Source organism: Ornithodoros turicata, chromosome 5, assembly GCF_037126465.1.
Source record: "Ornithodoros turicata isolate Travis chromosome 5, ASM3712646v1, whole genome shotgun sequence".
Lineage (NCBI taxonomy): Eukaryota > Metazoa > Arthropoda > Arachnida > Ixodida > Argasidae > Ornithodoros > Ornithodoros turicata.
In genome coordinates this window covers 65,695,451-65,717,594 of record NC_088205.1, presented here as the reverse complement: position 1 = coordinate 65,717,594, position 22,144 = coordinate 65,695,451, and the positions used below count along the sequence as shown (strand labels likewise).

The 22,144-nt window shown below is 46.6% G+C and overlaps 2 protein-coding genes across 2 annotated transcripts in view; one reads left to right on the top strand and one right to left on the bottom strand.

Moving 5' to 3' along the window:
- Positions 1-22,144, top strand: part of LOC135394596 (uncharacterized) — a 130,625-nt gene that overhangs the window by 14,157 nt on the left and 94,324 nt on the right. The window lies entirely within an intron of this gene.
- Positions 1,838-2,983, bottom strand: LOC135395170 (uncharacterized). Its single transcript, XM_064626411.1, has one exon. It carries the CDS (start codon positions 2,981-2,983, stop codon positions 1,838-1,840), a length of 1,146 nt encoding a protein of 381 aa, XP_064482481.1.

The window sequence follows — 22,144 nt, the reverse complement described above, 5'->3', positions numbered from 1 at the left end:
CCATCCAAATACATGTCGAACTTTTTCAAGCCAAACATTACCGCCAAGCACTCCTTCTCCGTAACGGAATAGTTCATCTCCGCCGGCGACAGTGTGCGACTAGCGAACCCGACCGGGCATAGACCACCGTCGTGTTCCTGTAGCAACACTGCACCAAGCCCGTAATCGCTTGCATCAGTTTGCATAACGAACGGCTTGTTAAGATCTGGCAACCACAATTTAGCTGTATCCGCTATAGCTTGTGATAAGGAGCGAAACGCCTCCTCCTGCCTAGGCCCCCAAGCCCACTGGGAATTCTTCCGCAGTAGCTCGTACAGTGGTTTTGCTAAGGACGCGCAATGCGGGATGAACTGGCGATAGAAGCCAACCATTCCTAGGAACCTCTGAAGGCTCTTGACGTCATGCGGACGAGGATACTCGAGTATGGCCCTCAATTTATCCTCATTCGGACTTAGCGTACCAAGATCAACTACAAAACCAAGGAGATCCACCTTGGGGGATGCAAGCTGAACTTTGCCGGGATTAATGGTCAACCCCGCGTCCCTCATCCGACTTAACACATTGCCCAAGTGAACGAGATGCTCATCGAACGACTTAGAAAATACCACTACGTCGTCCATGTAAGCCATGGCATAATTGAACTTCGCGTCATCCAGCACGACGTCCATTAGCCTCTGAAAACTAGCGGGCGAGTTGGACAATCCAAAAGGGAGTCTCGTAAATTCAAACAAGCCTCTGTGACACGTGAATGCCGTCTTTTGGATATCCTCCTCCCCTACAGGAATCTGCAGAAAGCCCCTGCTACAGTCCAAAATCGTGAACACGCTGGCATTCCCCAACGCGTACATGATCGACTCGATGGACGGAAAAGGATAAGCATCTCTGACCGTCACGGCATTTAACTGGCGATAATCCACACACAGCCTTGCCGTCCCATCCTTTTTAGGTGCCAGCACCACCGGGAAAGCCCAGGGGCTCTGCGACCGCCTAACCGCGCCTGTCGCAATCATCTCATCCAGCGCCGCGTCAAGGAGATCCCTCTTACGCGCGCTGAGGGGCCTGGGGTTACACCGCCAGGGCCTCGCAGTACCAGTATCAATCCGATGTTCTAGAACATCGGTTGTTCCTGGGTGCTCCGTAAACATTTCGGAAAAGGGTAGTAAAGCGTCCAAAAGCCTGGCGCGCTCAACTCCTCTGCCCCCGAAAGACGCTACCACCCGCTCGATATCCTGTGGGATTCCCCCCACAGTTTGCACAAGCTTAGTTTCTGACGAGTGGGTATCAACACGACTGGTTAAACGGCCAGTCGGTGAAGGAGAGGCGAAAGGAAGCAGTGGGCTTAGCGGTCCCCCACACCGATATCCGTTCGCCTTTAAATCGAGAATCAATCCCTCTCGGACAATGAAATCTCGTCCCAAAATAACTGGGATTGACAGCCCTGACAGGTAAATGAACCGTTGTCTGCACCGTCCCCCGCTAAAGCGCATTGTAAGTCTCACTGCGCCTGTAGCACTGGACATTCCCGATGCTAACCGCAATGGGATATCAACCTTCCTGACGCGAACATTTCGTTCACGACAGTGCGCGTACACGGCGTCTCCGATTAGCGAGAGCGTGGCACCGGTATCCACCAGGCCAATGTACTTTTTCCCAGCTATTGTTACGCCTATGTACGGACCGAACACAGGAGCAGACTCCTGAACTCTACAAGCTATTGGGGCGAAAACTGATCCATCCTCGGCAAAAGACTGCGGCGAGGTATGAAACACACGCCCCGAACTCTCTCTGACTGCCGACGACGGATTAGGGCTAACCCCAACTGCCGCCGCCGGCGTTACTAGTTTCCCTGCGCCGAGCGGAAATTTCCCCGACGCACAGGACAGTCACGCTTGTAATGCCCTGGTTGATTACAGCCATAGCATCTGGGCTGCGCCCGCCCGCGGTCCGCCTGTGGCATTCTGCTACTGGGGTCCCTCTCTACCTGGTTCTGCCTATCCTGAACCCTCTGAGCAGTGGATGTTCCACTCCTCGGACCGCCGCGCGAGTTTTCGCCAAACCCCGCACGGCGCCTCTGTTCAAAGGAGAAAGGATCCAGGGAGCGCGGCGGGACGATGACGTCCGACCGGCTTCCCGCGTCCGCAACCAAGGACGTCGCTTCCCTTCCCCGTGGAACGGAGTCCTTCACACCCGCCCAAGCGCAACCCGGCTCAACTGATAGTTCCGGGCGCGGTGGAGGTTGGTACCGCAATTCAGACAATAGATCAGCCTGAATCACACGAGCCTCTCGTGCAAGCGCATCAAGATTCTCGAAATTTCGCCCCCGTAGATACGGACGGAAGCTAGGATGGCTCTGCCGTATAACACGCGAAACCTTATCCTGATCTGTGGCCGTAGGGTCGGCCCTATCGTAGAGCTCCTGAATTGCGCGCACAAATTCAATGAGACTCTCGTCGGCGTGCTGTGTGCGAAAAGCTAACTCTTCGCGCACACGCATTGCGTAGTCGGGTGGCAAAACTTCCTCCCTAAAACGCTGCCGGAAGTCCGCCATCGAGGTGAAAGGCTTCTGCAGCCTTCGCCATCGAGCGGCGTCCCCCACTAGAGCTACTGGCAAGACCTGCCCTAGCACTACCTCGTCGGACGTTCTAGATGCAACCTGATAGGTCTCCATCTCCAATAGGAAGTCAGCTACCGACTTTCTATCAGAGTATCCCGAGTACGTCGGAATTGTCATACTCGGGTGGAGCCGTGGGGGAAAAGTAGAATGCGGGCTAGTCTGCGCCGCATTCAACTGCTGGGTCAATGAAGCGACAATATTTGTCACTTGCAGCAATAAGCTAGCGGTATCAACCGCTTGTGGAGTGGGGAGAGGTGGAAGCACACCTGCCCCCGTGTTGGTTCCGGCATCGCCGTTGCCGCCACGTGCTCCTGCCTCGCCGGGGTTAATAGTGTCCCCGTTTGTTGCTGACCCGGACTGATTTTCCATGGATCGCGTATGCACTACCATGCCACGAGGCGCCTAACACCCGTGTTCCCCCAAAATCCTAACAGGGCCCCAAAATGTAGAGCGCTCAGAACCACTCTCAATTGACGACAAAGGAACGTAGGCCTACGTTGGGCGCCAGATGTGGGATTTGCTCCTGCAAGTAGCCTTCCCCACCGGGTTGTGGTCTAAATAACCGGTACGTTCCCTATCGCCAACCAAGAATGACTCTGACACAGGTTTGGAATAACTTACATTCTGACTTTATTCCTGCAATGTCTGCTCACTTCCAAGTCCCAGGCACGAGTGACCTCTTCCTCCCCAGGGTCCCCTCCCGCGACACCTTCCACTGACCTACTTCCATGCGCCAAATCGGCCCACGCGGCCAAACTGGCCAGTGGAAAGTTCCTGTGTCGAGGGATCGCCTGGGGGAGATGAAGTCACGGGACGGTTCCCCATGTGTCCCCCAAACTGGGTCACCACAAGAGGATGTGGAGCACATTCCTCTTCATTGCCCGAACTACCATCCTTCCCGAACCACACTCTCCGGGTCTCTTAGTCAGCTGGACTCTCGTCCCTGCTCCCTACCAAAATTGCTTGGTCCCTCGCGCCCAATCCAGCCCACCAACACTCTGCGCTCAAAGCTCTTTTCACCTTTCTGGACACAATCGGACCTCGATCCTTATCGTGAAGGGGCCCATTATCTCGTTCCCCACATCACCACCAGCAATGGGGTATGGAGTATCGCCTCTGGCGATGAAACTCCCAATTCATCACCATAAAATAAATTACTTGTTGCTGGGCGTGAAACACGCGGATATTTTTCTTCCTCGTCTAAAAAATAATCAAAATAAAAGAAATAAAGAAATTGTATATGGCATGTACATGTACTTAACAGTGGAATGCGAATCAAACCTCGAAACCCGTCGACCCTCTAGTCGGCCCGATCCTGCACAACCAGGGGCAGTTACGACTCCTCGCTTGCGCTTTCTTCATGCCTCCGCGGCCTTGCGACCAGCCTCTAAAGCTACCTCCTTTTTCTATATCCGTTTTTTTAAAGTAATAGCATGCAAGTCGGCCTAGTCCTGATTAACCAGAGTTGTACACGTTACTCGGAAAAAGTAATTGAATACAATTACTGTTACTACTGCGCGAAAAGTAATTCTTTACCGTTACAAATTACTTCATCAAAAATGTAATACGTTACCGATTAAAAATGTAACGAGTTACTTTTTCCGTTACTTTTAAATTGTGGGCCATAGCAAAAGCCAACAAGCCTGCAGTGAATGCAACTATGCAGCTCTTGTTGCAAATTCTGAAATGAGACACCAACATATGGTAAGTGAAATTCACAAATACATTTGAAAGCAACATACAAAACACATACACGCGTTTATTACAGATTTGTTTGCTGAAAAGGGTTGCCATTGTTGAAAGAAGGTTAAAGTAATCGATTACTCAGTAATTGATTACCGAAAATTGTAATCAGATTACTTAAAAAATTACTTGCTCACAAAATTAATTGATTACGTTAAAAATTACTGAAAAAGTAATTGATTACTAGCAACGCAATTACTAGTAACGCGTTACGTACAACTCTGTGATTAACCTTTCCTCCCTTTCATTTTTTTTTTTTTGCATAAACAGATCTCCCTCCCCCGTTTAATGTCGGTCCAACAGCATTTAACCACGCTAAGGCCTAGCTGACATATGGTATGAGCTTAATACAACAACAACAACAATAAATGAAGAAGTGATGATGACATGGGATGTTTCACCGTGGTAGACACAGGACCCTACCCCACTTCACAGTGGTTAATATGAGAGGATGAATTATGATGAAAGTGAAGCGATCGACGACAGACTGTCGGAGTTCTGTTTAGAGCTCTTCGAGGAGTCCAGTGTCTTGCATGAAAGCAAAAAGGGAGCAAAGAGCCCGGCACTGATGCGCAGGGGAGCTCCATGGACCAAGTACTTTAGACAAGCTGAATGGTCTATGGTTAAGGAGTTCAAGTTGGCGTCGAAGCAGCCGGCGTTCACACGTGTATCGGTCACAGTCCTCGATGATATGGAGGATCGTAGCTGGGGTGTGGCAAGCTTAGGCACAATGCCGTGTTACTGTAACCCGGCTTAGCCAGGAACACAGGGGTGAAGGCGACGTTGAGTCGTAGACGCTGCAGGAATGTCGTAAAGCTGCGAGGGAAGCTACCTGGCATCCTAAATGATAATGATGGGTCCACTGCATGGAGGAGCGACCATTGAGTGATGTCATGGAGCCAATGCTGGCGGGCCAAGGGTGACACCAACGCAGACAAGTAGAAGCGCCTACGTCCGTTGGAGAGGATAACGGGCTCGGCTCTGGAGATACGGTGGGCCGCGGCAGCCGCCAAATCTGCCTCTTCATTGCCCTGAATGCCAGTGTGGCCGGGGACCCACTGTAGGGTCACCCGGAGTCCCTGTTCGCCGAGAACCTTCAGTGCCGTCAGGATACTAACTACCACAGGGGCCAAAGAGCCGCGGATGCCGATGCTTCCTACACATTGCAGGGCTGATTTTGAGTCAGTGTATATCACCCAGGAGCGAGGAGCTGAATACAAGCTGAAGCTGAGCCTATAGATGAATACAACACTATGCTCTTTATGATATGCGAGCAACATTTCTTCGCGTTTTGGTAGGCATGTGTCGTCGAGTTCCCCGTTCCTATTAGTTTCTTGAAAGTCAGTTCACTTCTAGGTGATGTAGCCAGTCACGTACAGTCATGTGCACGTACAGTTCGGTGATTTGGGGGGGGGGGGTGATGTCTTTCTATTTTTACTTTTTCATCTTTACAGTTTTCTTTCTCCTTTCATTCATTTCATTTCCTTTGGGGGAGTAGCAGACTTCGTCAGGTGACGAATTCAATATCTTCCGTTTTTTTTTTCTTTCTATAATCAAACTCAAACTCAACTCTTCGCGTTTTGGATTTTTCGCCACCGTCTCGCCGTCGGGGGATTATCTGGACCGCAAAGCGGTTGATCCGGCCAGCAGATCAGCACCTACTCCACTCACTCCCACTGCTCCAAAGCACATGGAATGTGTCCTGCCTGCGCTCCTGGTGTGCGCGGTTTCGGCTTCGACTCGTTGCACAGCAAAATTCAACGCGGCATATTTAAGCGCACGTGCTCGTTTCATGTTTTTTTTTTTTTCATTTTAAATAGACATGCTTTCAAAGGAGGATTTTCTTCCATTCTGCTATCTCACGTTTGCCCTAGAAACCCATAATTTAAAGAGGTAGTTAACGAATTTGTGGTAATTTGTCATCTATTAGTTACATACTCCCTTCAAGAGGGTGTCCGCCTGACCGTATATCGCAATATAACATAATCTCAATATAACAAAGACGGCATCCATGCTGCTCTTGTAGCTTAAAAAAATGTGTTGTGGATAAAAAAAACTGTATCATATTTAACTCTAAACGTCAAGACAAAATGGGTTTACTTCTGGTTTTCGGGTTTCGAGCTGGGGGAGCCAGGAAAGTATCCCAGATTCGGTTCAGCTCTGGGAGTAAATAATGACAATAACGGTTCATAGCGACTCGAACCAGTTCATTATCGCATGTTAAAAAATGATATTGATGATGGTGGTAGTTAGTGACTTGACATCGCCAGACAAGGAGGGGGATATGTTTATTAAGAAAAAAAAAGGAGGAAAGGTCAGCAAGACAGAGGTCGGCTTGCTATTCCACACACACACACACACAAAAAAAAGAGAAGAAAAAGGATGAACAAAAAACTGACATGATTATGAGTGAAGTTGGAGTGGCTGGTCCGTAATTATAGCGTGTGGTTGAATGTCACAAAAATAAAAAATATATAAATAATAATAAACGAAAAGTTCACAGTAGATTGATCGCATCATGAAGTATTAAAATTACGGAACTAAAAACATTTCGTAAATTTCACGGTCTGAATGATCGTCTATTTTGGTCACATAGCTCTGGGTGACGTTTTTCAGATTAGGGATATTGACTGCGTCATACAATACCGCGTTACATAGCAATAGCACCCTTATCCCTGTAAGGACGCCATACAGAGTAAGTAAGTTATAAGTGATAGAACACAGATAGATACGCAGGCACCGAACTGATTAGCAGAACTTGGTTGCCAGTATCCAATGCCTCTGTCTATATTTTCTTTTTTTATGTACACACCACTAGTATGCTACAGTTTTTAACTGTTACACCGGCCCAGATTTTAAAGTTCTTTAACGTCAGAGCAAAAAGTCATTGCGTAATACGTTCTATTCGTAACGGCGCCGTAAACAAAGGGTGTATATACCTTCAAAGGCTCGAAGTAAAGCTTTTGTGAGCTTTCGTTTTTTTACTTTCGGCGCGCATAACGCACAGGCCAACCTGGAAGCGGTCTCCTCCCACACAGGTGTTCTATACGCCTGCTGTCGGCACCAACAGCTGCTTACTCTTCTGCAAAGTCTGTGATACTAGGCGTTTCATGAACGTTGCTGAAATGAGCTAGGTACAGATGCTAACACAGACAACAGAAGCTTAGGAAACATTTCGTATCAGTACGAATGTATAATCAATCATATAGGCACTGTGATGTCCATGTCACGCTGTTCCGTTTGGTTGGTTGGTTGGTTTTAAGAAAAAAAGTAAACAATACAATAGATGTTCTACAAGAGGGTTTAGAGGTTACATGTTTTTACAGTAGAGGTTACGAAGAGGTGTCTTTTGCTAAACTTCAGGTGTCTACCAGGGAACCGGAAAGCCAGCATGGTCCATACCTCCTCTTATTTAGTCGCGATACGCAATTTCATCTATACTATACTTAGGGATCATGGGATAATAGGGATAATGGGATAGGGATAATGAAAACATAGGTATAATGAAAAAGTCACTCGAGTGACTTTTTCAGGTTAAATGCCTCTCCGATTCGTGTGTGGGGGGGGGGGGGGGCAAAAAATCGAGCACTATTTTTAAATCTGTACTTCGGGGAGAAATCTGGTGATAATTGTGCCTTCAGGTGTTATCGGGTGCTTCCTACTTTTTTCTTTTTTTGTACCTACCAGCGGTAATCCCCGAAGGCATAGACAGTGCTGGCACACCTTGGTTCATTCCTGGGAACGTATACAAGTGACCCACTCTTACATGTGTTACACGTGACGACCTTTGTTCGTCTTCAGTGAAATCGTCATAGTGAACGGAATTCGGGGAGAGACCGGGCTTAACCCGAATTGGTCGGAGGTTAGTTCGGGGGGAATAACCGGGCGGAATCGGGTTTCACCCGCAAAAGTCACTCTCCCTAACTATCCTATGTATACACACGTACACGAACGGCCCACTATGTATAGTGGCAGTAGACAGCCGTCGGGAAGCCTTCGTCAAAGCATACTTTTATGTCCGCTTTGCGTAACTAGAAATGTTCGCTACGCTTCAGTACCACCAGCCGTCATGCAAGACGTGTTAAAGCTATTGATTCACAAAGTGCCATGAAAATATATTTCCTTACTCTAGAGTTCCAATGAACCATACTAGCTCGCTGTATACTGCGAGGAAAACAAATAACCGCTCCATTTTTATTTATTTACTTTTTTGTGTGTGCATAGCGTACATGCGTATAGCATGTGTGGTTTCACCCCATTCACCCCATTTACATACATGCTATCTTGATATACCCTCTCAGAGTTAATGAATACGTGCACACCGGCACCCAGCTGTGCAACCCCAATGCGTAAACTACTTTGCTCCAGCAGTGCCTCAGATTTGAAAACACAAAATATTCTGTGTCGAGGTTCCGTTCGCGCTGAGTAATGATAGGAGTGAAGCGTTTATCACACTGCTGACAAGCAAAGGAGAATAAAAAAAAAAAAGATTACGGTGGTACTCGGGCTTCTTTATTAGTTGTGCGTGTACGTGTTTCTGTGATTACGAGGTCCCGCAGTTTATCGTCCGATCTTAATAGAGTGGGTGGAACTACATAAGCAGGATATAGGCTTAAACTGCACTGGTTTCCGGACCCGTTGCCTATTCATTTGCCTCTATACACTGAATTATCTGAGCTCAGCAGGTAAAATACCGGTCCGGTGGCTATCGAATTTTTCGTGCGAAAATGGCAGTGCAGTTGAGCGTGCGGACTGGTATTGGGGATATTTATGGATTCTCATTAAGCGATTGATATCTTCCATAAGATACGCAGATCTAAGTACAGTGCAACTGTGAAGCAAACGGTGAGGACGTACGCGGAAGCACAACGCCCTGAAAAAGTTACCTTTCTGTGTAATGTTAATCGAATTGCAGTTTCTTTTTGTTTTTTCTTTTTAATATGAATTCCACCAGCCTTCTTCGTCCATCTTATCACTTCCTTGAGAATGAAGTAACAAAGTTAATAACTCAAAACCAGCGAATGGTTTATTAGTTCGAATATGATCAACATGGTTTTGAGCCGGTTCTGTGTCCGTGCACGTATTGTATCTACCTATCTCCGTACCTCATTTTCGAGGATATGGTACCTGGACAGAGCTCACACCAGCTGACTTGCCTTATTGTGCTTACTATACGTTACTTTCTTCGTCTTCGGCTCATGCCAGCGAACACGGACTCACGTACTTCGTGTGATATGTGTAAAGTTTTGTTACGTTATTTGCTGAACGGAAATCTACTCAAGATTATATTGTTTGAATATCATGTTTCGAGTTCCCTCGTAGTCCTACTTTCGCTTATCTTCGAGAATGATCTGATGCCATCATATAGATGATGATGGATAATTACTGTTTGTTTGTTTGTTAGTTTTTGTCGCTTTTTTCTGGCTCTAATGTTCCACCCACAAACGCGTTTTGGAGAAGCCAGTCCTGACTGGGTCTGGACTAGCATCTCCATATTTTTCTTTCATTTCCAGCTCCAGTTCCAAGAATTGGGAGGGGAGGCATATTTATCAGAACAGAGAAATATATTATAGCTATTCCGCAGAACGAAAAGAATAAAGGAAAGAAAAGAGTTCGGAACTGAAGGATACACTAACACAAGGTGAAAGAAGGATGAGATAGATCAAAGACAAAATAGATTTTTTAAAAAATATGAGAGTAATGTGTATGAGGGTGGGCGCACTGACGAATGAGGTGACAAGACTTGGGTTCACAGGCTGTCCGCATGAGACCTGTGCCTCTGAGGAACGTCAAAACTGCTTTGGTCACCGATCGCTGAATTGGATTGGACACTCGTCAGAAAGCTTAGAAGAGGGATGGATGAGAGCTTGGTCTTGTTACTCGCTTCCCTTTCGTACGCTTGACGGTCTGTTGAACTTGAAACATTTTTTTAACCTTCCGTATCCTAACTGGAAAGTAAACATAAGGAGACGACGTTATATCATTATAATTACAGCCTTTCGTTTTAACCGTTTTTCTTATTGTATTGGGCGGAAGCATCTAGAAGTCAGGTACCCACCAGTCGAAAAAATGACGAAAGGGTGTCCCGAAGAAACGACATGAGGTCTTCTGGTGTTTTCCAAACGACTACATCATAACGTAGTTTAATCAAAAACAGTGTCATGCAAGTTTTGAACCCAGCCAAGAAAGTACATATTTTTTTTACTTGAAATAATTACGTATAACAGAAATCCGTTCCGCCAACCGGACTTTCCTGGATATTAACCGCTATCACCGCACTGATTATGCGGAGCCTCTACGCAGGGGGCGTTGCCATCGTGAGAACGTCGGAGATGTGCTGCTTAACGCTAGATTTATGTGCCTGGCTCGCGGAATTAAGCTGTATGTGGAGAAGTCAGTACCAAAGCCACTTACCAGACGGACAGTGCACAATTAGCGCTTTATGCCGCTGCAGGCGGACGCTTCAAATGACGATGCGCTTCGCTCTGTGCGTGCGAAACAAGGCCCTTGTATTGTCTTCATTCCTGCGGAAGAGTCGTAAAAGCGTCGGTCTGTAATTTGATATGTTGCTGGATGTATATGTCAGTTTCGATAGTGCTGTCAAAAAGGTCTGCCATACCACAGCCACCGGATGAAGTATGCACTTACAGCCCAATTGCCGGAAAAAGAATGGTATTCCATGAGGAAGGGAAGGGCACAGAGCGCATGCATACAGGGCACGTGACACATGCATAGATACTATACAGGGTGTCCCAACTTATACATGCACCAATATAAAAAAAAATTAAGAAACAGAGGCGGAGCGTTCAGCGCTAGAGAGAAAAAAAAAGTTGTTAGTCAGTCATGTATCGTAAATTCGTAGTCGCCAGTATTGTTTTTATGTGACAAATTAATGAATTGACTGATTAGCGAACTTTTAAACTATCAACTTAAAGCGCCGAGGTGTCAACTAAAAAGTTGTAGACCGTTTTGAGGACACTCGATGGAGTGTCCCTCTATGTGTCCAGGACTATAAATTCGGGAGTAAATACAATTTGTTGGTGAAAAAAAGTCATCAAATTAGTCGTAGTCGTGGCAAAACGATTTGACGAAGATAATTGTCCGACAAGTAGATTTCTTTTTTTCGTAGAATTCTTTCGTAGAATTTCGTAGATTTCTTTTTTTCACACGTTGGGTCGAACACCCTGTAGAAGTCTAAGAAAAACAGGAACGGTTACTGGGTAGCGACTTTTGGAACGAAAACACGCTATCATGCTACTCGGTTACTGCTATGTTGTGTTACGCGTCCAACACTGTTGCGATCGGTTTGGCGTCGCTATATATCGAGAGACAGTGTTTCCTTCCTCAGCCGTCAGTCGGTCGCGCCGGAGTCGTGCGGGTCGGATTTCAGTCGAATGTGGAACAACAACATACGATATCTCTCTGAGGGTTTGCCGCGCCGTCAATGAGAATTTCGTCTTTCGCCGTTCAAGATTTCGCAGCCCCTTGGCTCACCGATCGGGGTCATCGATCGACAGAGCAACATGCACCGCACGAGAGAAATGTTCCAGCCTGCGAGCCGATAGGTTGCAAGTTGCAACAGAGGCATCATTGCACACGCATGCACAAACAAAACAAAAGTGCGTAGTGAACAGGCGCCGGTCATCGATGTGGAACTCTTACGTAAATGATATCAAGCACATCAGGAGGTCTAATTTTTCTTCTCTGCAATGGTGATTCGCGTATAATCGAAATTTAGGTTGAAATTGGTACAAGGAATGTGCACTAAGGCTTTTCTTTAAGTGACATGGGAATGTTGAAGAAGTCGTGGAAGACAGCTTCCATAAATAACACGTCACGATCGAGGATGAATTTGGACTGTCTATTTTAGCTTTATATAAAATCCTATCACAGACATTTGTCTCCCTATTCGTTTCACAGGTTGTCGTCTTTGTTGCCTGTTCTGTTAATTCCACTGCACCAATATTGTACTCAATTACGTTGTGCATACGGCGCTACCAGCTGCAACTGAACTGAGTTATCGTCTGGCGACGTGTCCTCGTCCATAAGCAGCCCTTGTGATGCTTTTCTGGCGTCTCCAGTTTACTGAGGGAAACATGTAAAGTGGACACAGCGGCGACACAAGCACCGAATGATGATGTCATGAGGTGAATTTACTGAACACGTTGACAATATAATGCTCTGTTCGCTCTTTCTCGCTGTTGTGCAGCCAGAAGTCACCCAATGTGCCGCTTTGTTATGCGAATCAACGCACTTCTTATTGCTCTCCTTGTCATTGACGTGTGTGTTTGAGATATGTGTATATGCCTTTATTTCATTTCCATTGGAAACGAGGATCAGGTACAAAAGGGATACACACATCCATTTATTTAGAAACATATATAGAATCATTTAGATATATAGAAACTCATATAAATATTGGGCTTGTGATTCCTTTAACGTACCCTAGTACTAACAGCGCCTTAGTACTTGTACGCTATGATACTGACGTCATGTCTAAAAAAACACCGGAGAGTCGCGTGAAGACATCTCCATGTGAAGAGACTGCAAAGAAGAGCAATCTGATGACCGTTTGCTAACACGCCTAGAAAGCGAGAGATACGTATGCGATCCACGACACCCATGAACCAAACACGAGATCTTGATGTATGAGGAATGAAAACATTTAGATACACCATGTAATGCAATGCACTCTATGTAACGGGACGCTTCCTAGAGGTTACTGAACTCTATGATGGTCATTGTGTACACGCGATTTAGTTTGTGCTCGGGAGGAGTGCGTTTGCCTGTCACCACTCAGTTTTTGTTTCCAGGCCAAATGTTGTGAGCATTAGTATACGGACCGTACATACCACAGCAGCCCGTTAATAGTTTACAATGACCATGCACAAAACAGTCCAGTCACTGCAATATGAGGACGCAACACGACAATATATGGGGAACTAAGTCGCCGTCATAGGGTAGCGACTTTTTCTGTGTCTATATGTGTTATACCGCGTTAGCGCGTTCTTTGTACACATGTTGGACCTGGAATGGACTAGTTGAATAAAAAGTAAATGGACGACGCATGACGACCACACTGAGAAGTCTGCGGGTGAAGGGGCTGTTTCAGGGCAAGCGGGCTTCTAAAGAATTTTGGATCTCTATATAGCTTGCTTGTGCGCCACAAAAACTCCACACATCATCATCATATCATCTTTCTAGCTCGAGTTTACTGTCAACGCTTCTCCCGACATATTTGTCCAACCTGAACACAACATTCTGATTCTAATTTTAGGCTTCGATATGAACCAGGAAGTCTGATTTCAGAGAAAAATAAACAAGCACCCTCCGTGCCCCCTTAGGTACCACGCGCTTCCTAAAAGCCGCTTCAGAGGTTCTTCATAAACGCTCTCTAGAATAAACAAACAGAAATGAAGACTTTACAAATTGGGCACTTGAGTACTTGACGGGAATGTTCTGCACGAAACCCCTACGAGTGTACGATATGTATATTCAGAAAGAAGAAAGGAAATGTCAGCCAGACGGAGGTCGGCTTGCTATTCAAAAAAGAAAAAGGAAGAAAAGGGAAATAGAAAGAAGAATAGGAAAAGAAGAGAAGGAAAAGAAAACTGAGTGATACCCAGTAACAAGTGATGGGCAGGCAATGCACCTCATAATGGTACTTATAGGAGGGCATATCAGTCGAGGAGCAACTCCGATTCACGATTTTCCCGACACTAGATGGCGCCACGGTCGCCGTGCCTTGTCACGCCGTTCGCCTCCGACTCCGAAATAATCCTTACTGTGCACGATTGAGGTCCTTGGTGTCATTGGCACCTTACCTACAGTACAAACTGGCCACATTGCAAATGTACTCTACAACAACAACACACATAATGATGATGATGATGAACGGTGGTCCAAGCCAATACCGACGGGGCCGTATGAGTGACGCGAGTTGAATAATGAGTCATCGTACGTTATCGACTCCAGTGACCCACGTCGAAAGGAGAGTCGCTGCGAGTCGACTCTCGAGCACCTCTATATAGTGTGGAATACTCGAATTTTAGAATATGAGTAACTGCCACGTGGACGACGTCACGAGAGCCGCGCGGCGGCATGTTCACTCACCAGGAATAGACTCTCTCGACTCTCGAGTTGCTGGAGTCCAATAAACGAACACAATCATAACGTGACAATGGGGTGACACTGGATGAGAGATCGTAGAAGAGCTGCATTAGCATCTTCGACAATACACAAGGGCGTAAATATACATAACGTAAAGTACAAAGGACTAGGCAGAGCAATTTAAAGTATTCATCGAGTGCATTGAATATTTAGTTTATATCAGTCAACGCTTCAGCGTTTGGTAGTCGCATAAAGTGACATGAGAAGTGCTTTGATTCTATAGCAAAATCTTAGCGAGTATTTCTCCTACTGATTGCGTTTTGTTTTTCATTTTCATTTTTGTTGATATTTGTATCGCGTTTGTAGTTCTCTTCACCCTTACCCTTTTCTCTTGTACCATGTGACTTGGTTTTTTGATATATGCTTCACCACTTGTAACAGGTCCTCAAACCTGAAGAAGTGCAGCCTCCTGCACGAAAGTCTTGTTTTTAATGTATATAGTAAACAACTGATGCTCTTAACCGTCTTTGTTATTTTTGATTCTGCATCGCCGGAAACTTGCACATTGTTTTTCTTCACGTTCTACGAGTATTTCTGGTAAGTTCTAGTTACGAAGCCCAGCTATGTAATTGCTTACACGTGAATATGAACTGAACCAAATGTCATAATTTACATTTTACATACGTACCGGCGATCAGTTGCTCTGTGCTAGTGCAAAGTATTATTATGTCGTGATTGGATTAAGGAGAGTTTCCACTGCGTGTGTTTTATTTTAAGACCGTTGACTTTCTCTGAAGCGGCCTAGGCTTTGAATTACCCGTCGTACTTCACTCCCAGCAGGAGTTGGGAAAAAAATATCGCTGAGAGTCAACATATTCGCTCAGTGCAGATGTCTTTCCCTTAAAATATGATGGGCAAAAACTTCATGGCGAGATGGTTCGTTCTGATTTCGTTACATTGTTCACACCTTTGATTATCCGTGTAGAAGCTGCCCTGTGAGCGCCTCTTGTCTGGAGGAGTGCTCAGTGTCTTCGTGTCAAGGGAAACAATTGGAACAATCGTCCCGTTCCACCTAAGAAATGACAACGAGAATTTATCGTTGTGTGCGATGTCTCACGTAAGCTCTTTGCTTTCGGCATGTGTTACAATAGTAATACTCCTCAAAAGCTTCTCGCTCTTTCGTTTTGTTATAGTTATCAGTTTGGCACTGTTCGACAAATACATGTAGTGACGATGCGTGACGAAATTTGGCACCGTCGAGAAGGTAGGCGTGAAAAACAAGGCATCAACGCAGTCTGAAAGGCGTCTTCGCCACACGTTACTAAGTACGGCGGGGAAGTGACCTGCATGGGGTGAGACGTCTATAGAGCATCACGCTAAAGGCATGGCGAAGGCTACCGACTACCATTGCCAGGCAATTACCGTGCGTTTCCGTGTCCGTTACGGTTCATTTTGCCTCTTACTGTTCCTACCTACATGCCTAAATGTGAAACTGCAATAACTTGTTGCAGTGCCATTGACAGACATCAGAGGTCAGGGATGGCCCTGCACGCAAACGGCAGGAAAACATCATTCTAACATCTATGGGGGGAGGGGGGAGGGAATACAGGTTTATTCGAAGAAAGAGTACAGAGGACAGTCGAACGCAAGGCCGAGTTGCTATTCTATTAAGGAAAAGAAAAACTCAGAACAGAGAAGGAAGGGAAGTTAAAGAACAGACAGAAAGGAATACGAAGAAAGAAAATAAGAAAAATTCATCGTTGCCTCGTCACTGATTCGGATTGTATTGCATTGGATATGAAAGAACTGATTCGTCACTCACGCTGTTTACTTATTCAGCGGCTATTAATAAGATTTGTGTTGCACGACAGTACGCGTTTCAGCGGTTTGCGTGAGGTGACACAGTGAGAGCGATATTAATATTAATATGGATTAATATGAGGACTGATAATGTCTGTCTTCGTGCACAACACTCTGGAACACTGCGTTTTATATTGCTTAAAAAACGGGCAGTATTGCTGTTTGCAACACTAGACGATTCATTCGCACTAAAGGAGATATGACAGTTTGATACCGTAAACGATCCCTATCAGGAAGCTGCTTTATGTTGGTATTTCTATGTGCAATGTACCGCCACCAGTGGGCGAAAGCGCAATGTTTCGTTTTCTTTGTTAGGTTGGTATATATTGCACTGCTCGCGCCCAGCGCATTTATTAAAGGAAAAGCGGTTGAAGTTGGATCAGCCACGTCTCGGTTTCTCTTCCTGTCTCCGTTCCAGAACACCTGGGTTGCCCTGCGCTGCACTGCTAATAGGTTATGGACCCAGGACAGCGCATCGGGAATCACTTTCTGGACCGGCATCTAAGACGTCAGTTGTGACTGCGGACGGCATCACGGGACCTGAGCTCGGCATCCTTGACATCGCTTTTCGTTTCCGCTGGCGTACGCTGGAATCCGTTGGGAAGCAAGAGGCTTGGACGGGACACAGCTGCTGCGAAAGACGAGTCAAAAAGACGAGGTTAAGCAGTGAGTTCGCAAGGAACGTGTCCGCGACGGATGAGTTTAAACTTACAAAGCTGTCCTCGGACAACTACCATTCATTGTCAATACGGGTTCGGGTTGCCTTGGTCCAGAAGGGATGCTGGGAAGCCATCGATCCCGGATACGTCGAAGAAGAAATGACCGACCAAGAGAAGCAGAATGATAGCAAAGCCCTCACATTCCTATTTCTGGTCGTTGAAGATAATTATCTAGACGACATTGGCACCAGTTCAACAGCTAAGGAGGCTTGGGATACGCTGCATGAAATGCACTCAAGGTTTGGGCTCCTACACATCCTTCAATTAATGCGGGATTTCTTCAACGTGAAGATGAAGCGAGAAGAAGAACTGCACAGGAAGCTGACTTCTGCGGGTCATGGTTTTACGGACACGGAGGTAGCATTGGTAATGCTCATGGGTCTCCCAGATACGTACGAGCCACTCATCCTAAACTTCGAACAGGATGAGGAAGCTTTAACTACGAAGACTGTGAAGACGAGCTCCTCGTCGAAGAAAAAAGGAAGTCCCGTCGTCAGGATGGGCACGCTGTGGAAGAAGACTGACAGACCGCAGCTCTCATCACCCAAGCTTATGGGAGGCGGTATGACAGACAAGGGAACCAAAATCTTTTTTTAGGGCCTGAGGAAAGGAGGAGAGTACGCTGTTTTGCTTGTGCCAAGATAGGACATATTGCCAACGACTGCGACCAGTTCCCCAGAGAAGAGAAGAACGGGCCACAGAGAAGAATGGACTCTGAGAAGAGGAGCGTTGCGCACAAGGCACTGTGCATCAGGAATAGCTTGTCGCAGGACTCCTACGTCTGCCACCTCGACAGCGGCGCCACGGATCATATGACGTCACATAGGGCCAAGCTGACAGACTTTCTGCCCTGCGATTCAACTGTCCAGACAGCAAGTAAGGAATCCATGCGCGTCATCAGGAAAGGGCGCGTCCACGTACAAGCTGAAGAGCATGGCTGAAGAGCATGGAGGGACAAACCTTACTCTCGAAGACTTACTTTACGTGTCTGACTTGAACTGCAATCTTCTTTCTGTAGGAAAAATCGAAGAGCGTGGATTGCGTGTCACCTTTGCTGAAGGCTCAGCTGAAGTTACTGAAAACACTGGTGAGATAATCCTCTCTGCAACTTGTGGAGGACGACTGTACCAAATCAGCGAATCTCAAACGGAATCGAAAGCTCCGCGGTTAAGGGATCTGTACTTGTGGCATCGACGGCTGGGACATCTCCATCAAGAAGCGGTACGAGTGCTTCGTGGAATAAACGAAGAGGACCGTACAGGGGACGTCTGCGGAACCTGTTGCTTGGGAAAGATGAGAAGACTAAGCTTTCCAAAGGCCGAAACCACCCGAGCAAGGGCACCACTAGTAGACTCGGATGTGGCGGGAAGGATCACTCCGACGGCGCAGGGAGGATCAAGTTACTTTGTCACATTATCGACGATTACTCGAGATACACAGTAGTATATCCGATTAAGACAATGGGTGAAGTCATCCAAAAGTTTGACGAGTACAGGCGCATGGCAGCGAACCTGCACAACAGGACGATCAAGACACTCCGCAGTGACAATGGAGGGGAGTATACCAGCAGAGAGTTCAACGGGTACTTGGTAAAGCACGGAATTCGACGGCACCTATCCATACCTAGTACGCCTGCACAGAATGGAGTCGCGGAACGAATGAATCAAACACTGCTGGATGTCTACTCATTGAGTCTGGAGTGACCAAAGAGCTCTGGGCGGATGCATTAGTGACTGCATGTCACATCAGGAACAAGTGCCCATCGAAGGCAATTGAAGGGCAGTCCCCAGAAGCTTTCTGGTCAGGGAGAGATGTGGTACTAAATCATCTACGGGTGTTCGGATGCCGTGCATGAAGTGCGCGGAGCCGGAGGAAGCAGAGAGGAAAGCTGGACCCGAAAGCAGAAGAGTGTGTTTTCGTCGGGTATCCACAAGGAGTAAAAGGCTATAAGCTACTGAGTCTGAAAGACTGATCCTTCTTCGTGAGTCGGGACGTCATCTTTGATGAGGAGTTCTTTCCGTGCAAGCACGCCCACTCCAAAGACACCAGCATTGAAGTGTCCGACGACGGTCACATCGCAGTTACCTTTGACGCTGAAGAAGGTTATGAAGAAACTGGGAGAACAGCCGAACACGTCGACACCAGCGATCAGAGAGACCCTGGAGGAAGTGTAAGGGCAGAAGTCCACGCGGAGACTCCCCCGGCGGACATCCAAGTGGAAGTCTCCACGCTCAGGCGCTCAGAAAGGCTAGCAAACAAGAGACTGCAAGCAGGGGCCAGTCACGTGACGTGCATTGCCAAACAAGCCGATAGTAAAGACCCGAAGACCTTTGATGAAGCGCTAGCAGCACCTGACTGAGAAGAGTGGAAATCTGCTAAGTGCGAGTTAGACAATCTAAAAGCCTTCGGAACGTGGGAAATTGTGCCTTGACCAAAGAACAGTGCCAGTGGGTGTTTCGCAAAAAGTGCAACGCAAACGGCGAGCTGGAGCGCTATAAGGCACGCCTAGTGGCATGTGGCTACTCGCAAGTGGAGGGAGTGGTCTTCAGTGAAACCTTTTCGCCCGTTGTAAAGCTGGGTGGTGGGTTCGAATCCTACCACCGGCTGTGGTGTCGGACGTTTTCCTTGGGTTTTCCGAAGACTTTCCAGACGGATGTCGGCACAGTTCCCCCTGAAGTCGGTCCAGGATGCATACTAACCCCCCTGTCACCCTCACCCCACTCTCCTTCCTGCTGTCCTCTCTCCATCTGTCCACATCTGTACGCCGCTCAACGCCACAGTTGCCTTGCGGCGCTAGCACGAAAGAAAAAAAAAAGAGAGAGAGCAACAGGACCAAGACGAAGTCTGCCTTCTACGGACAAGTCTCTATGGGTTACGACAATCCGGGAGAGAATGGAATTACACCTTGCACAAATTCTTGAAGTCCGATGGCGTGAAGAGAGCCAAGTCAGACCCTTGCGTCTACGTCAGTCCACACAAGCAGTTGATTGTAGGGGTCTACGTGGACGACTTGCTCATTATATCTGAAGACGACGAAGAAATTGCCAAGTTCAAGCGGGGGCTTGGCGAAAAGTTGAGATAAAGGACTTGGGAGAGGCTAGTCACATTCTCTCAATACGCCTGAAGCGAAATGAGAACGGGGATCCCTCGACCCCTAGGAACCGACCCCTCGGAACCCTATCCCTCGACCAGGCTGTTTACGCTGAAGAGATCCTGGAGGCTTTCGATATGTCGAACGTAAAAGGGACATCCTCACCACTAGATCACGGAAGTAAGTATCAAATAGTGGAGAGCTTCGACGAAAGTACAGGCAAGCGTTTGGAGCAATACTGTACCTCTCGGACGGAACAAGGCCGGATCTCTGCCTACATGAGCCAATTTAGCGACAACCCGAGCGAGGAGCACAGGAATGGAATAAAACATATCCTTCGCTACGTCAAGCAAACAATCAATCACGGACTCGTTTACCGCCGAAGCGGAAACTGCGTACTGGCCTTTTGCGACGCGGATTGGGCTGGAGACAAGACGGACCGAAAGTCGTTCAGCGGATACACAATCACGTTTGCAGGTTCTGTTATCTCATGGAGCAGTAAAAAGCAGCGAACTATCGCGCCGTCAACGGTCGAAGCAGAATACATGGCAATGTGTCATGCAGCAAGGGAGGTGCAAGGGAGGAGGCTTCAGCACTCCGCAGAAGAAGTCGGGGCCCCAGAGTTCTTTCTTCGAGAGAAGATTGAAGAGGAAAAGTTGGACCTGTAGCATATTGAGCCTTCCAGAAATCCTGCCGACATATTCACGAAGGCCCTGTCTGGAACGAAAACTGCAGAACACCGTAATAACCTGGGTATCAAGACATGTGTATAGATTATGGTGTCAGTACATTAGGAAGCGTTTTTGGTATTTCTGTGTGTAATGTACCGCCACCAGTGGGCGAAAGCGCAATGTTTCGTCTTCTTTGTTAGGTTTGGTATATATGGCACTGCTCGCGCCCAGCGCATTCATTAAAAGAAAAGCGGTTGAAGGTTGATCAGCCACCGTCTCGGCTTCTCTTCCTGTCTCCGTTCCAGAACACCTGGGTTGCCCTGCGCTGCACTGCTAACACTTTATTGGATTGAATTATCGCGTTGTGTGAAGTTTTAGGCAGTCCCGTCCAAAATACACGCGTTTCGAACACGATTATTCGAATGATACTGCCAGCGGACTCCGCTTACAGTGAAGCGTGAGCCGACGGACGCCCCTATTGCAAACACAGCTCACGCCTTGTTATTATCATAGCGCTGCGACAAACTCCTCGCCAGGGATGGACATAAATACATTTTTTGAGTATTTAAATATAAATACAAAATACTTGTTGAAAAGGGTATTGAAATACTCTTCGTAAATACTTTTCAACGTGAGTATTTAAATACCGTAACTACTACCATAAATACTGTGAGGAAAATGTCACCTGGAATTACAGAAATAACGATGATCATAACAACAAATCAGCAACGAACAAAATATCACGACGATTTTAATATTAGAAGTTTCTCGAAGACTGCACCTTTTAGGCATCCTCTTTCGGCCGTATACAATAGGATTCGCAAAGGAGAACAACATCTCCACAGGTGCCGATGAATAAATGCGTGTATTAAATCTGATGAGGATGCTTTGTACAACGAGGTAATTGGGTAGTCGCGGCCGTTGTACGCAACAACAGTGAGAAACTTTGCTCTAAAATGGTTTGTCGCATGCGCATGATAGCGCAAACACGGCATAACAGCGCCCCAAGCTCACCCTTCTTCCCGAAAGGCCAAATGCAAGGCAACTTTAAGATACAAGTCAGTATATACTGTATTTAGGAGTATTTATAAAGTATTTACAAGAATAAATACCCAAGAATTGGTATTTAAATATAATTATAAATACATTCTTCAAGTCTGTATTTAAATACAAAATATAAATACATGTATTTATATTTTAAATAGTATTTTAATTACAGTGCATTTAAATACTGCCCATCCCTGCGAGTCCTCGCCAATCCAGAAATCAAGTTTTGTACATCGTGCCTTGTAGCTTTACGGCTTATGGTAAAGCTATATGTTACGGTACAACAAGA